Source organism: Mobula birostris, chromosome 1 (assembly GCF_030028105.1).
Source record: "Mobula birostris isolate sMobBir1 chromosome 1, sMobBir1.hap1, whole genome shotgun sequence".
In the NCBI taxonomy this organism is placed as follows: domain Eukaryota; kingdom Metazoa; phylum Chordata; class Chondrichthyes; order Myliobatiformes; family Myliobatidae; genus Mobula; species Mobula birostris.
The window spans coordinates 234291780-234304273 of NC_092370.1; the positions used below are offsets into that span (position 1 = coordinate 234291780).

Below are 12494 nucleotides of genomic sequence, written 5' to 3' on the forward strand. Positions count from 1 at the left end.
CTAGTCAGTGTCTTTAACCCTCATCTAACCATACCGAAATCAGACGATCTATCATTGTGTTAATGGGAATTGGCTGTGTGAAAATTGTGAGTAGATTGCAAAAGTGATTACTTGCCTGTAACGTGCTTTGGGATGTTGTGAAAGTGATGTAAAAGGCACTACAGAAATGCAAGTATTTCTTCTTTATCAATGTCCTTGTAAAGTAATAAAGCAATAATCTCATCTACCGAGAGCTCATCCAGCGGCCTGTGCAAAGATTGCAGTTTATTTATTTGGTGATTTATTTTGGATCTTGATGCTTTGTGGAGCATTTCCTGGGATCAGTTGTCATATTTAATGTAAGGATGCGATACTCTCAATCTCCTAAGTTGAAACCTTGTCTACTGAGCCTCCTGAGAGAGGAAAAGGAAGAACCATGCCATGTTAGAGTCTCGTAAGAAAGGGATCTCTGTTGAAGTGGACCTTGTTTAAAGAGATGTTCCACAATCTGGGCCACTAATATTGGTGTGGGATATGATGAAGGAAATTAGTAGAGTGGTGCAAAGTTAGCAGCTGGCCAAGTCACAGGTGACAACATTTCATCCCAAACAGTATCATCTTTTACTGCCTACACAGGATGTACAACATAGAGCATTACAGCACTGTACAAAGCCTTTAGCTCACGATGTTGTGCTGACCTTTTAACCTACTCTAAGATCGATCTAACCCTTCCCTCCCACATATCCCTCCAGTTTTCATTCAGCCATCTACCTTTCTAAGAGTCTTTTAAATGTCCCTGATGTATCAGCCTCTACCACCACCCCCAACAGTGTGTTTCCAAGCTCAGCACTCTGTGTAAAACTTACTGTATCTCTGATGTCCTTCCTGTCCTCTCCTCCAATCACCATAAAATGATGTCCCCTCATATTAGTCATTTCCGCCCCGGGAAAAGGTCTCTGTGTGTCACTCGATCTATGCTTCTAATCATTCTGTACTCTTTATCAAGTCACCTCCCATGTTCCCAGACCATTACTTGTGACCGTTCCATAGGATGCTGCTGGGGTGAAAGTTAACCTAAGATGACCAGGATGACTTGGCCTCTCAAGTTCACAACATCTCTCCGCCATAGCATTGCCTATGAATATAGACACTTCTCCCCTCCGTTACAGTACTTTCCCAATCCTGACATGATCGTTGGGATTTCAAGAACTCACAGATCTCTGCACCATGATAAGGTTATGATCCTTGGAGAAATTATCTCCAAATATATTTGCTCTAACCCACAGGATACCAATATATCAGCTTCCCATTCCCAAGGGTTTTTAGATTAACTGTCAATTTTCTTGTGAAGTGCTGATTGACCGAGACTCAAGCAACTCAATTCCACCCCATCCCTTACCTCCCTCATTCACCACATCTGTTCTGATGTGGTGAATGAGGGAGGTAATGGATTCCACAGATTCAGATTAAGTATTTGTCACATGTACATCAAAATATACAGTGAAGTGTGTAATTTGTGTTAACAACCAACATGACCTAAGAATGTGCTGGAAGCAGACAAAAAGGGTTGCCACATGTTCCACCATCTACGCAGCACATCCACCATTTGGCATTGACTGTTTTCTAAGATGGGAGTGAGTTCAGATTTTAGAGGTGCAAAGGGACTTGGGAGTCCTCATGCAAGATCCCCTAAGGGTGAACTCGCAGGTTGAGTTCAGAGTAAGGAAGGCAAATGCAATGTTAGCATTCAGATTCAGTTTACTTATCTCATATGCGTCAAAGCACTGAGTGAATTGCATCATTTGCATTAACCAGCACAATCTAGGGGTGTGCTGGAAGCAGCCCCCAAGTGTTGCCGCACATTCTGGTGCCAAAATAGCGTGCCCACAATGCTTGGTAGAACAACACAACAAGCGACAACAGCAAAAACGAGCTCCTTCTTCACTCCCGCCCGCCCACGCACACAGATGTCGTCCTCCAGCCCCTAGACAGCTGTCTGGGCTGCCAGTCTCCAGCCATCGGGCTTTGACTTCTGACTTCGAATTGACCTGTGGGCTTTGATCTTCGGTATTGGCACCCAGACTGCCCTACGATGGGACTAGTGCATTGCCATCAGAAGACCAGCAAAGTGCCATTGGTACTCTGCACATGACTCTGGAGGTCATTCCTCTGCCAGTGGAATACCAGTGCACTCTGGTTGAGGATCGGAGCATTCCACTGGAAGCCAAAACACACGGTCACCGCAGGACCAAAATATTACTACTGGGGGACCAGAGCACTGTCATTAGAAAGAAAGCACGCTGCCATCACACAACCCATACTGCCACTGGAGGGTAAGCACACTGTCATTTGAAGGAAAAGTGAACTGCTGTTGGAGGACCAGCACCCATTGCATTAAGAAAGAGAGGGATAGATAAGGATTTTGTGAACGGGGCGGTTGCTGTAGATATCCGTGGCCCCTGTATTATGGATAGAAGAATCAGCTGAGCAACTGGGGCTTGTTGGCACTCATAGATGGAGAACGACTACCTGGGACTCAGTACCCAAACGCAACAGAGACGGAAGGAAACCTTGCCTTGTAGAATGGGACTATACTTCTTTCAAAGGTTTACCTTACTCCTGAACATCGGGTTCTACCCGCATTTCCTTTGCTATCATTTAGATCCTGACGTGGACATTCCCCCACCCCCTCCCCGACCTGAAAGTCAATCCACCCTTAATTCTGGCGGCATCGACCAAGCTGATAATATATCTGAAGTAAAAGAATAACATTGGTAATGCGCGGCCGCCCCCACCGCTTTCTCTGTTGAAAGCACAGTTAGGGTCTACTTCCCCGATCTAGCGCTGAGACCTACCGAGACCCCCCCCCCCCCATCACCACCATCAAAACAGGGGGCAAGACCATCCCTTCTCACTGCCGCCTGATTACCACCCCCACCCATGGGAAGATCTGGAAGAAGAGAGCGAGCAAGCAACGACGATAAATTATACCAAGCACTTCTACACAACCAACTTATCAAGGAATCGCGGACACGAGGTGATTTCTAAAATGATAACAGCCTTAATCAGGCAATCAAGAGAAGAAGATTATGTCTTGACCTGTGCCATCAATCTGCCAGCAATTTAATTTCATTTCCATTACAGGGTAATTCTGAAAATTTCCACCACAAAATTAACACCCAATTTTCCCATTTTAATTAGTTAAATCAGAAGATGCAGCTCTCCCGGGGAGCGTGCGAGGTGGGAGCAGTTAGGATGAAAATGATAACTACACGGCTGTAATTAGGACGGGTCAATGCATTCTCTCCCCCGAGTCAGGCTAGTTTAATTTCCCGTGATATTTGAGCGGCTGTCGCTAAGCTGTCCAATCGATTGATGCAGAAATTAACTTATTTTTCAATCAGACTCCGGCTGCCCCTGGGGTCGCCACTCGCCTTCCTCTTTTGCAGCAGAAGCGATTTTTCATCAGCGGCTGTCTTTGATGGGAAGACGAGCCATCATGAATTACAAAGGGCCCTTGAATGGTTTTGACAATTTTTTATCCCCCATCCTTCCCCCACCTTCTCTCCCCCGCCCTCTCCTCGTCGGCTCCGGTTTAACAGGACAGCGCCGCCCTGTCAGGCGCATCTGCGGAAACATCTGAGTCGGCCGCGCTGATTTTTCACGCGTCTGACTAGAGGAATGAACACACCAGGCTATTAAATCTAACCCTGGGAATGTGTCCTCTGAAAATTAATTTCTCCTGTTTAAAATCTTAATTACTATTACTTCCTTTCATTTTGAATTCTGATGGGATCCCAGAGCCAGAGGCTGTGTTCGTGTTACCAACTGACAACAGGCACTCAGGACCCTAGAGATCGGAAATAATCCTTTCGGTCCAACTCATTCATATCGATGGAGGTGCCCATTGGAGCTTAGTCCCGTTTGCCCAGGTTTTATTGCCCTGCACCTTTCCTATCCATGTACCTGTCCCAGTGACTTTTAAATTTTATTTGCCCTGCTTCTACCACTTCCTCCAGCTCATTCCACATACACCCGCCTCTGTATATACAGCTTGATAAAGTCACCCCTCCGTGTCCTATGCTCCGTGGTAAAGCCTGCCCAACCTCGCCCTATAACCAGGCTCCTGAAACCTGGCAACATTCTTGTAAATCTTCTTTGCATTTTATCCAGCTTAAATATGTCTTTCCGATAACGGGCTGACTAAATCTGTATACAGTACGCCAGGCGTAAGCTCGTGAACATCTTGTGCAACCGCAGCATAATGTCCCAACTTCTATACCCAGTGTTATAGTTGCTTCATCAAGCTCTTGTCCACCTAAGGCACCCCTTTCAGTGAACTGGCTACTAGTTCTCCTGGGTCCCTCTGTTCTACAACACTTCCCAAGACTCAGCTGTTCATCGTAAAAGTCTCAAACTGCAACACCTCACACTTACCTGAATTGAACTCCATTTGCCATTCCTTGGCCCACGTACCTAGCTGATCAAGATCTCCGTGTAATGTTTGATATGTGTCTTCACCCTCTATGATACCCTGTATTTTAGTATCACCTGCAAACTTAATAACCATGCTCTTTAGAGTGAAGGAGGTTGAGAGCTGGCTTGATAGAGGTGTATAAGATGAAAAGAGGCATTGATAGAGCGGACAGCCATTTCCCAGGGCAGAAATGGCTAATATGAGAGAGCATAACTTTAAGGTGATTGGAGGAAAGTATAGTTGGGGGGGGGTGGTGTCAGAGGCAAGTTTTTATGCAGAGAATGGTGGGTGCATGGGACACCCTGCCAGGAGTGGTGGTAGAAGCAGATATATTAGGGTCATTTAAGAAACTCTTCGAAAGACCGATAGGTGAAAGAAAAATAGAAGGCTATGTGAGAGGGAAGGATTAGATTGATTTTAGGATAGGTTAAACGGTTAGCATGACATCGTAGGCTAAAGGGCTTGTACTGTTCTATGCTCTATCTCTGGGGTGTAAATTGCTTAAAAAAGCATAATTCAAATGCTAACGTTATCATATTGTTCAGTGCGACCTTCAATATGGATGTATTTTTCACACAGGTGGTGGTGGGGCAGGTAACTGAGACCAGCCAGAAGCTGAAACTGGGCAAATTTCCCACAGGTGAAGTTATCAGGGATTCTGGAAGTTTTCCTGATCCTTGCATCCTGCAGGAGGCGTGTACCACTGCCTTAACTGCTGTCCCAGCTGCAATAATTGGAAAAAAGTATCTTCAAGAAATGACGTTGGGGTTGTTGGAAGCCAGCCATCTCCATTGCTGGAGTTTCTCAGGGCACTGAACATCTGCTGATCTATTAAAGATCCAGGTTTACGGTAGGAATAGGTGCCTGATTGGCAGCATATACCTCTCTCCATGACTCTTTAAACTTCTGAACATCGTGAAGCTACAGGATACCAGATACCTCAGCCCCAGGATATGGTTCCCCAGGCAGTCTGAGACCCAGCCATGTTCCACCGTTTCATCTGGACCTTCCCTTCATCCATTGGTCAGGAGTAGGATGCTCAGTGGAGACTGTACAGCATCCAGTTCCATTTGTAACCCCTCAGACCGGACACTCCACCCCTGCAAATAGTCGAGGCCTGGGTAACATTCAGGCTTGGGCTGGAAAGTGGCAACATGTACTCATGCCCTACAATTGCAGGGCAAGTACCATCTCCAAAAAAGAACAAGTCCAACCACCAGATTTTGATGGTCTTATCATCAGCATCAATGACCATGAAGTTAGCGAAAGCAACTGCATTATCAGCTGGTCAGAGAGTGGTTATTGCCAAATCCTTTCTATCATTTCAAGGGATATATCAGGAGTCCAAAGGAAATCTCTCTGCTTGTTGAATAAGTGCAGCTTCATAACATCCAAGGACAGACCAACCGAATCAGTAGTCATCCATCTACTACCTCACATCTTTCTGCCTTTTGCCAGCTCCACTATTAGGAGGGTGGTAGTTGAGGAAGGCACCTCACCACCACTTTCTAAAGGGCAGTGAAAGATAGGTGATGAATACTACCCATGGCAGGGACACCAATATCCCATGGTTGAAAAAAGTTACCATATAGATGTGTGTTGGAGCTTGTTAAGTGCAAGCTGACTGCTATATCTATACCTTATAACAGTGACAATGTTTCAAAATGCAAAGCTTGAAATGCTTTGGGGCCGTTGCACCAAAGGCCTCTTTCACTTTAATGCAGCTACTGTGCCATGTAATGTAATGAAATCTTGTTTTACAAAATTAGAATTAGGTTTTATTATCACCGACATGTTTTGTGGCAGAGGTATGGTGCAAGACATATAAAATACTATCTTACAATAAATTAACAGTGCGGAAGGGGACTAGTGAGAGAGTGAGTGTTCATTGGTTTATAGACCATTCAGAAATCTGATGGTGGAGGGGAAGAAGATGTTCCTAAAGTGTTTAGTGAAGTTCTTCAGGCTTCTGTCCCTCCTCCCAGATGGTAGTAATGAGAAGAGAGCACATTGTGGTTGCTCAATGCTTTCAGGAATTTTGTGTTGGCTTGTGGTTGTTTCCAGAATGGATTGCTGTAACGTTTTGTGAAAATCCTTAGTCTGTCAAGCTCAATGTCATGATCTTCTTGTGAAGTAGAGTGGTGCAACAAGGCATCAGGTGATAGAACTGAGGCCCTACCTCAGGCTACCCTGCAGGAACCTCCTGTACCTAATAAAGTGGCCACTGAGTGTATGTTCATGATCTTCTGCTGTTGTAGTCCATCCACTTCAAGGTTCGATGTGTTGTGTGTTCAGAGATGCCATTCTGCACACCACTGTTGTAATGTGTGGTAACTTGAGTACTGTCACCTTCCTGTCAGCTTGAACCAGTCTGGCTGTTCTCCTCTGACCTCTCTCATTAGCAAGGTGTTTTCACCCACAGAACTGCTGCTCACTGGATGTTTTTCTTTTGTTTTTCACACCAATCTTTGTAAACGCTAGAGACTTTTGTGCGTGAAAATACCAGGAGATCAGCAGTTTCTGAGATACTCAAATCACCCTACCTGGCACCAACAATCCTTCCACAGTCAAAATGACTTAGCTCACATTTCTTCCCCATTCTAATGTTTCGTCTGAACAACAACTGAACCTCTTGACCATGCCTGCATGCTTTTGTGCATTGAGTTGCTGCCACATGATTGGCTGATTGGATATTTGCATTAATGAGCAGATGTGCAGGTGTACCTAATAAAGTGGCCACTAAGTGTAGGTGTTGAATGATTGGAGACATCTGGAAACCACTGTAGATATTTAATGAAGTAAAATAATACAGAAGAAATGATTTTAGTTGAAATACATAAAATTAATTAAAACATACTTGTTGTGAAATAAAGAGTTGTGACTTTCACTTCACTTACCTTTTCAAATGAATAGGACTGGACCCAATGCCAAGTGTTTAGTTTAAGGACAACAGGGGTCAAGAATGAGCTGGATCTGTGATAGTGGTGGGTTTTGGGGGTTGGGAGGGGTCTTGTCAGTGTGGCCTACTCCTGTATGTTCTTGTGTTCCTTCTCCCAGTAATGCTGAAGCCCCATTCCTCCAAGTCATCAGACTCCTCAATGCCCAGAGCCTGGACTGACACCAACCTACTGCCCTCTACTGTGCCTATTGTCTTGTTTATTATTTGTTGTAATGCCTGCACTGTTTTGTGCACTTTATGCAGTCCTGGGTAGGTCTGTAGTCTAGTGTAGTTTTGTGTTGTTTTATGTAGTTCAGTGTAGTTTTTGTATTGTTCATGTAGCACCATGGTCCTGGAAAATGTTGTCTCATTTTTACTGTGTACTGTACCAGCAGTTATGGTCGAAATGACAATAAAAAGTGACTTGACTTGACTTGACTTGGAGTTGTCAATGCAGTAACTCCTGTTCACTGTACCCCCCCCCCCACCCCGGCTCCCCCAACAGGTGTGGTTCCAGAATCGCAGGGCCAAGTGGAGGAAACGTGAGAAATGCTGGGGCCGCAGCAGCGTCATGGCTGAATACGGGCTGTATGGAGCAATGGTGCGGCATTCCATCCCGCTGCCGGAATCCATCCTGAAATCCGCCAAGGACGGGATCATGGAATCCTGCGCTCCCTGGCTTCTTGGTAATTGTAAACCTTTTCTGGGTCACGGGAGGGGTGTTGCTGTCAGAATCAGAATCAGGTTTGCTATCACTGATCTATGTCATGACGTTTGTTGCTTTGTAGCAGAACTACAGTACAAGGTAAAAGATTACTATAAGTTCCAATAAAACAAACAAAAAAAAAGTGCAAAAGGGAGCAAAAGTGAGGTAGTGTTCATGGATTTGTGGACCATTCATAAATCTGATGACAGACGGGAAGAAGCTACTCCTAAAACATTGAGTGTGGGTCTTCAGACTCCTGTATCTCCTCCCTAATGGTAGTAATGAGAAGAGGTCATGTCCCAGGTGATGAAGGTCCTTAGTGATGGATATCACCCTCCTAATTCACCGCTCTTTGAAGAGGACCTCATCTTGTGCCCGTGATAGAGTTGGTTGGGTCTGCAACCTTCTACAGCCTCTTTAGATCCTGTGCAGTGGCCCTTCCGTACCAGGAGGTGATGCAACCAGCCAGACTGCTCTCCATGGTACATCTGTAGAAACTTGCTAGAGTCTTTGGTGACATGCCAAATGAAGAGCCGTTGGCGTGCCTTCTTTGTGATTGCAGCAACGTGTTGGGCTCATGGTAGGTCCTCTGAGGTGTTGATGCCCAGGAAGGTGAATCTGCTCACCCTTTTCCACTGCTGATTCCTCAACGAGGACTTCACCTTTCTGAAGTCTACAATCAATCCATTGGTCTTGCTGATGTTGAGTGCAAGCTTGTTGTTACAACGCCACTGAACCATACCATCTCTCTCACTCCTGTGTGCCTCCTTGTTGCCATCTGAGATGTGGCCAACAACGGTGCTGTTGCTATGGAAATACTAGTGGAATACAAAGGGGTGGGGGTAGTGAGGGTCCTTTGCTGACTGAGGAACTTGTTTAGGCCTGGTAAGAGTGCAATACAGGGAGAGGCCATTTGGCCCATTATGCCCCTTCCAGCTTTGTCTAGCAGCTTCTGACTTAGTCAGATAGGGACACAAGAGACTGCGGATGCTGGAATCTGGAGTGACAGACGTTCTGGTGCAGGTCCTCAATGGGTTGAGTAGCTTCTGTGAAGGGCAAAGTTGCAGGTCAAAACCCTACATCGGACCTGAAACTTTGACAGTTCCTTTCCCCACCTGGATGGTGCTCGATCTGCTGAGATTCTCCAGTAGATTCAGAGACACAACAGAGACTGTATCTTCCTCCAAAACCACCCAGCTTGTCACCTCATTCCGTTTTTGCCCCCTCTCCCCAACCCTCCTCCCACCTTCTCCCTCACCTATCACCTGCCAGCTTGTGCCCTCCTCCTCCTCTCATCCTTTTATTCTGGCTTCTGCCCTCTTCCTTTCCAGTCCTGATGAAGGGTCTCAGCCTGAAATGTCAACAGTTCATTTCCCTCCATAGATGCTGCCTAATCTGCTGAGATCCTCCAGCATTTTGTGTGTGAGTTTCTTCAGTAGATTGCTTGTTATCCATTTAGTCACTCTTCCTTGCTCTTCATCATAGATGGTTTCAAATATCTACTCAATTTCCATTTGAATGTTATTATTTGCATCAATCTTTCTGGCAGTTAATTCTGTACTAAGACAACTCACTGTGTCTCCTTTGGCTCTTCCCTCCCTGTCATTTGGTAATGGAGGAAACAATTGTGCTTATTTTCTCAATCAAGACTGCCAGAAACACAGACAGATTCCAAGACAGAGTTTGATGTATTTTGTAGATATCAGGTAAAATTAATCTTTGTGGCTGGAGCCAGACTGGGTAAGGATGGCATATTGCATGTCCCAGCAAAAGTGTGGTCCCAATCAAAATGTCATTGAGCCAGTGTAAACCCAGAGCAACACACACACAAAATGCTGGAGGAACTCAGCAGGTCAGGCAGCATCTATGGAAATGAATAAACAGTCAATGTTTCGGGCAGAGACCCTTCATCAGGACTGGAAAGGAAAGGTCAAGATGCCAAAATAAGAAGGTGGGGGGGATGGGAAGGAGTATAAGCTAGAAGATGATAGGTGAAGGCAGATGTGCAGGTGAGGGGTATGAAATAAGAAGTTGGGACGTGATAGGTGGAAAAGGCATAGGGCTGGAAAGAAGGAATCTGATAGGAGAGGAGAGTGGATCATGGGATGGAGAAAGGGAAGGAGGAGGTGCACAGGTGGGAGGTGATAGGCAGGTGAGGAGAAGAGGTAAGAGGCCAAAATGAGGAATAGAAAAAGAGGGAAGGGGGAGGAGGAAAAATTACCGGAAGAGGAAATTGATGTTTATACCATAAGGTCGGAGGCTACCTAGATGGAATATAAGCTGTCGCTCCTCACACTGAGAGTGGCCTCATTGTGGCAGAATAGGAGGCCATGGACCGACATGTCGGAACGGGAATTGGGATAGTAATTGAAATTCTGCTTTTTGCGGATGAACAGAGGTGTTCAACAAAGCAATCCAATATATGTCAGGTCTCACCAGCAGAGAAGAGACCGCATCGGGAATAGCAGATACAGTAGACGACCCTAACAGATTCCCAGGTGAAGTGTTGTCTCACCTAGAAGGACCATTTGGGGCCTTGATTCCAGGAGGACAGAGCCTGCTTCATTGGAACAGCTGTGCTTCAGTGCTAACTGATATAAGTCTTCCCCTACTGGTCGAGAGGTGCTTCAAAAACTGAAGTGGTTCTGACTTCGGTTGGGTTAGGGTTAGCGTTAGGGTTTTCTGCTCATTTACAGTACGTTGGTGGGTGAAGGGAGCAAAGTTGTGGGAGTTTTATTATGCTGAGACTGACCTGGCAGTTTTAGACACCTTCTCCAAGAAAAGATGTGTTGACATTGAAGAGGATCCATAGGAGGTTCACAAGAATGATCCAAGGAATGAAAGGGTTAATGTATGAGGAGCATTTGATGACTCTGTGCCTATACTCACTGGAGTTTAGAAGAATGAGAGGGGAATCTCATTGAAACCTATCAAATATTGAAAAGCCTAGATAGAGTGGACATGGAGAGGATGTATCCTGTAGTGGGGAGGACCAGATGTCACAGCCTCAGATTAGAAGGACGTCCCATTAGAACAGAGATGAGGAGGAATTTCTGTGGCCAGAGGACGGTGACTGCGGAATTCATTGCCACAGACACTGTGGAGGCCAAGCCATTGGGTATATTTAAAGTGCTGGTTGATAGGTTCTTGATTATTAAGGGCATCAAAGATTATGAGGAGAAGGCAGGAGAATGGGGTTGAGTGAGATAATAAATCATCCATGCTGGAATGGTGGAGCAGATTTAATGGGCCGAATGGCCTAATTCTCCTCCTACATTTTATGGTCGGATTTGGGTGGAAAAGAAATGCAGAGCTAACTCTGATGTTCCGCAGCAAGAACACTTCCCTGCAAACAGCTTCACCATTCTATAGGTTGCCGTGCACTGTTTTTTTAACCATTGTTTCTCATTACCAAATGTAAATCTTTCAGAGTTGCACACAATCCAAAACAGCCCATATTCCATTATTACTGGGATTGGTTTATTATTGTCACATGCACTAAGGCACAATGGAAAGCTTGTCTCACACACCTTTCATGCAGATCAGTACACTGAAGTGGAATATGGTAAAACAACAACAATGCAGGATAAAGTGTAAATGCTCCCTTCAAAAAAGTATAGTGCAGGTAAATGATAAAATGCAAGCTCATAATGAGATAGATTTTGAGGCCAGGAGTCCATTTTATTTTGCAAGAGGTCTGTTCAAGACTCTGATAACAGTGGGAACCTGGGGGTACCTGCTTTCAGGCTTTTGTACCTTCTGGCCAATAGGAGAGAGGAGAGAGAATATCCGGGGTGGATCTGTACTCATACCCAATAATCACCCATGACCTCTCCTGCAGAAACCCACCTGACTTTATCCAAGTTGGAGTTATTAGAGATTTGAATGATAAGAGCTTCTAACTTCCAGCATGGACATTTAATATTATTTTAGGTAGGAGCACAGGGTGCTACCTAAAGTTATTACAAGAGAATTCATGTTAAAGTCCAGCTCACTCTAGGAGTTAATGAAGGGTGCTTTCCCTAATGGCTGCACATTGGTATTTTTGTTTCCTTCACTTGTAGCACAGTGGTTAACATCTGGATTGGGAACTCAGGTGTTCAGGTGAATTGGAGCCATTAGAACCACTAATTTCTCCCCACCCCCTTCTCTTTTCTCCCCTTTTCTTCTCCTCACCTGCCTGTCATCTCATTCTGGTGTCTCTCCTCCTTCTCTTTCTCCCATGGTCCAAACCCGTACTCTCAGTTACAAGCAACACACATCAAAGTTGCTGGTGAACGCAGCAGGCCAGGCAGCATCTCTAGGAAGAGGTACAGTTGACGTTTCGGGCCGAGACCCTTCGTCAGGACTAACTGAAAGAAGAGTGAGTAAGAGATTTGAAAGTTGGAGGGGGA

At 45.3% G+C, this 12494-nt stretch overlaps 1 protein-coding gene across 1 annotated transcript in view; it reads left to right on the forward strand.

Moving 5' to 3' along the window:
- The window catches only part of vsx2 (visual system homeobox 2), a 68676-nt gene that overhangs the window by 53074 nt on the left and 3108 nt on the right, over positions 1 to 12494 (forward strand). The window contains exon 4 of the mRNA XM_072251414.1: positions 7900 to 8080. Within this exon, the coding sequence (XP_072107515.1) occupies positions 7900 to 8080 (181 nt within the window). The remainder of the gene's footprint in view (positions 1 to 7899; positions 8081 to 12494) is intronic.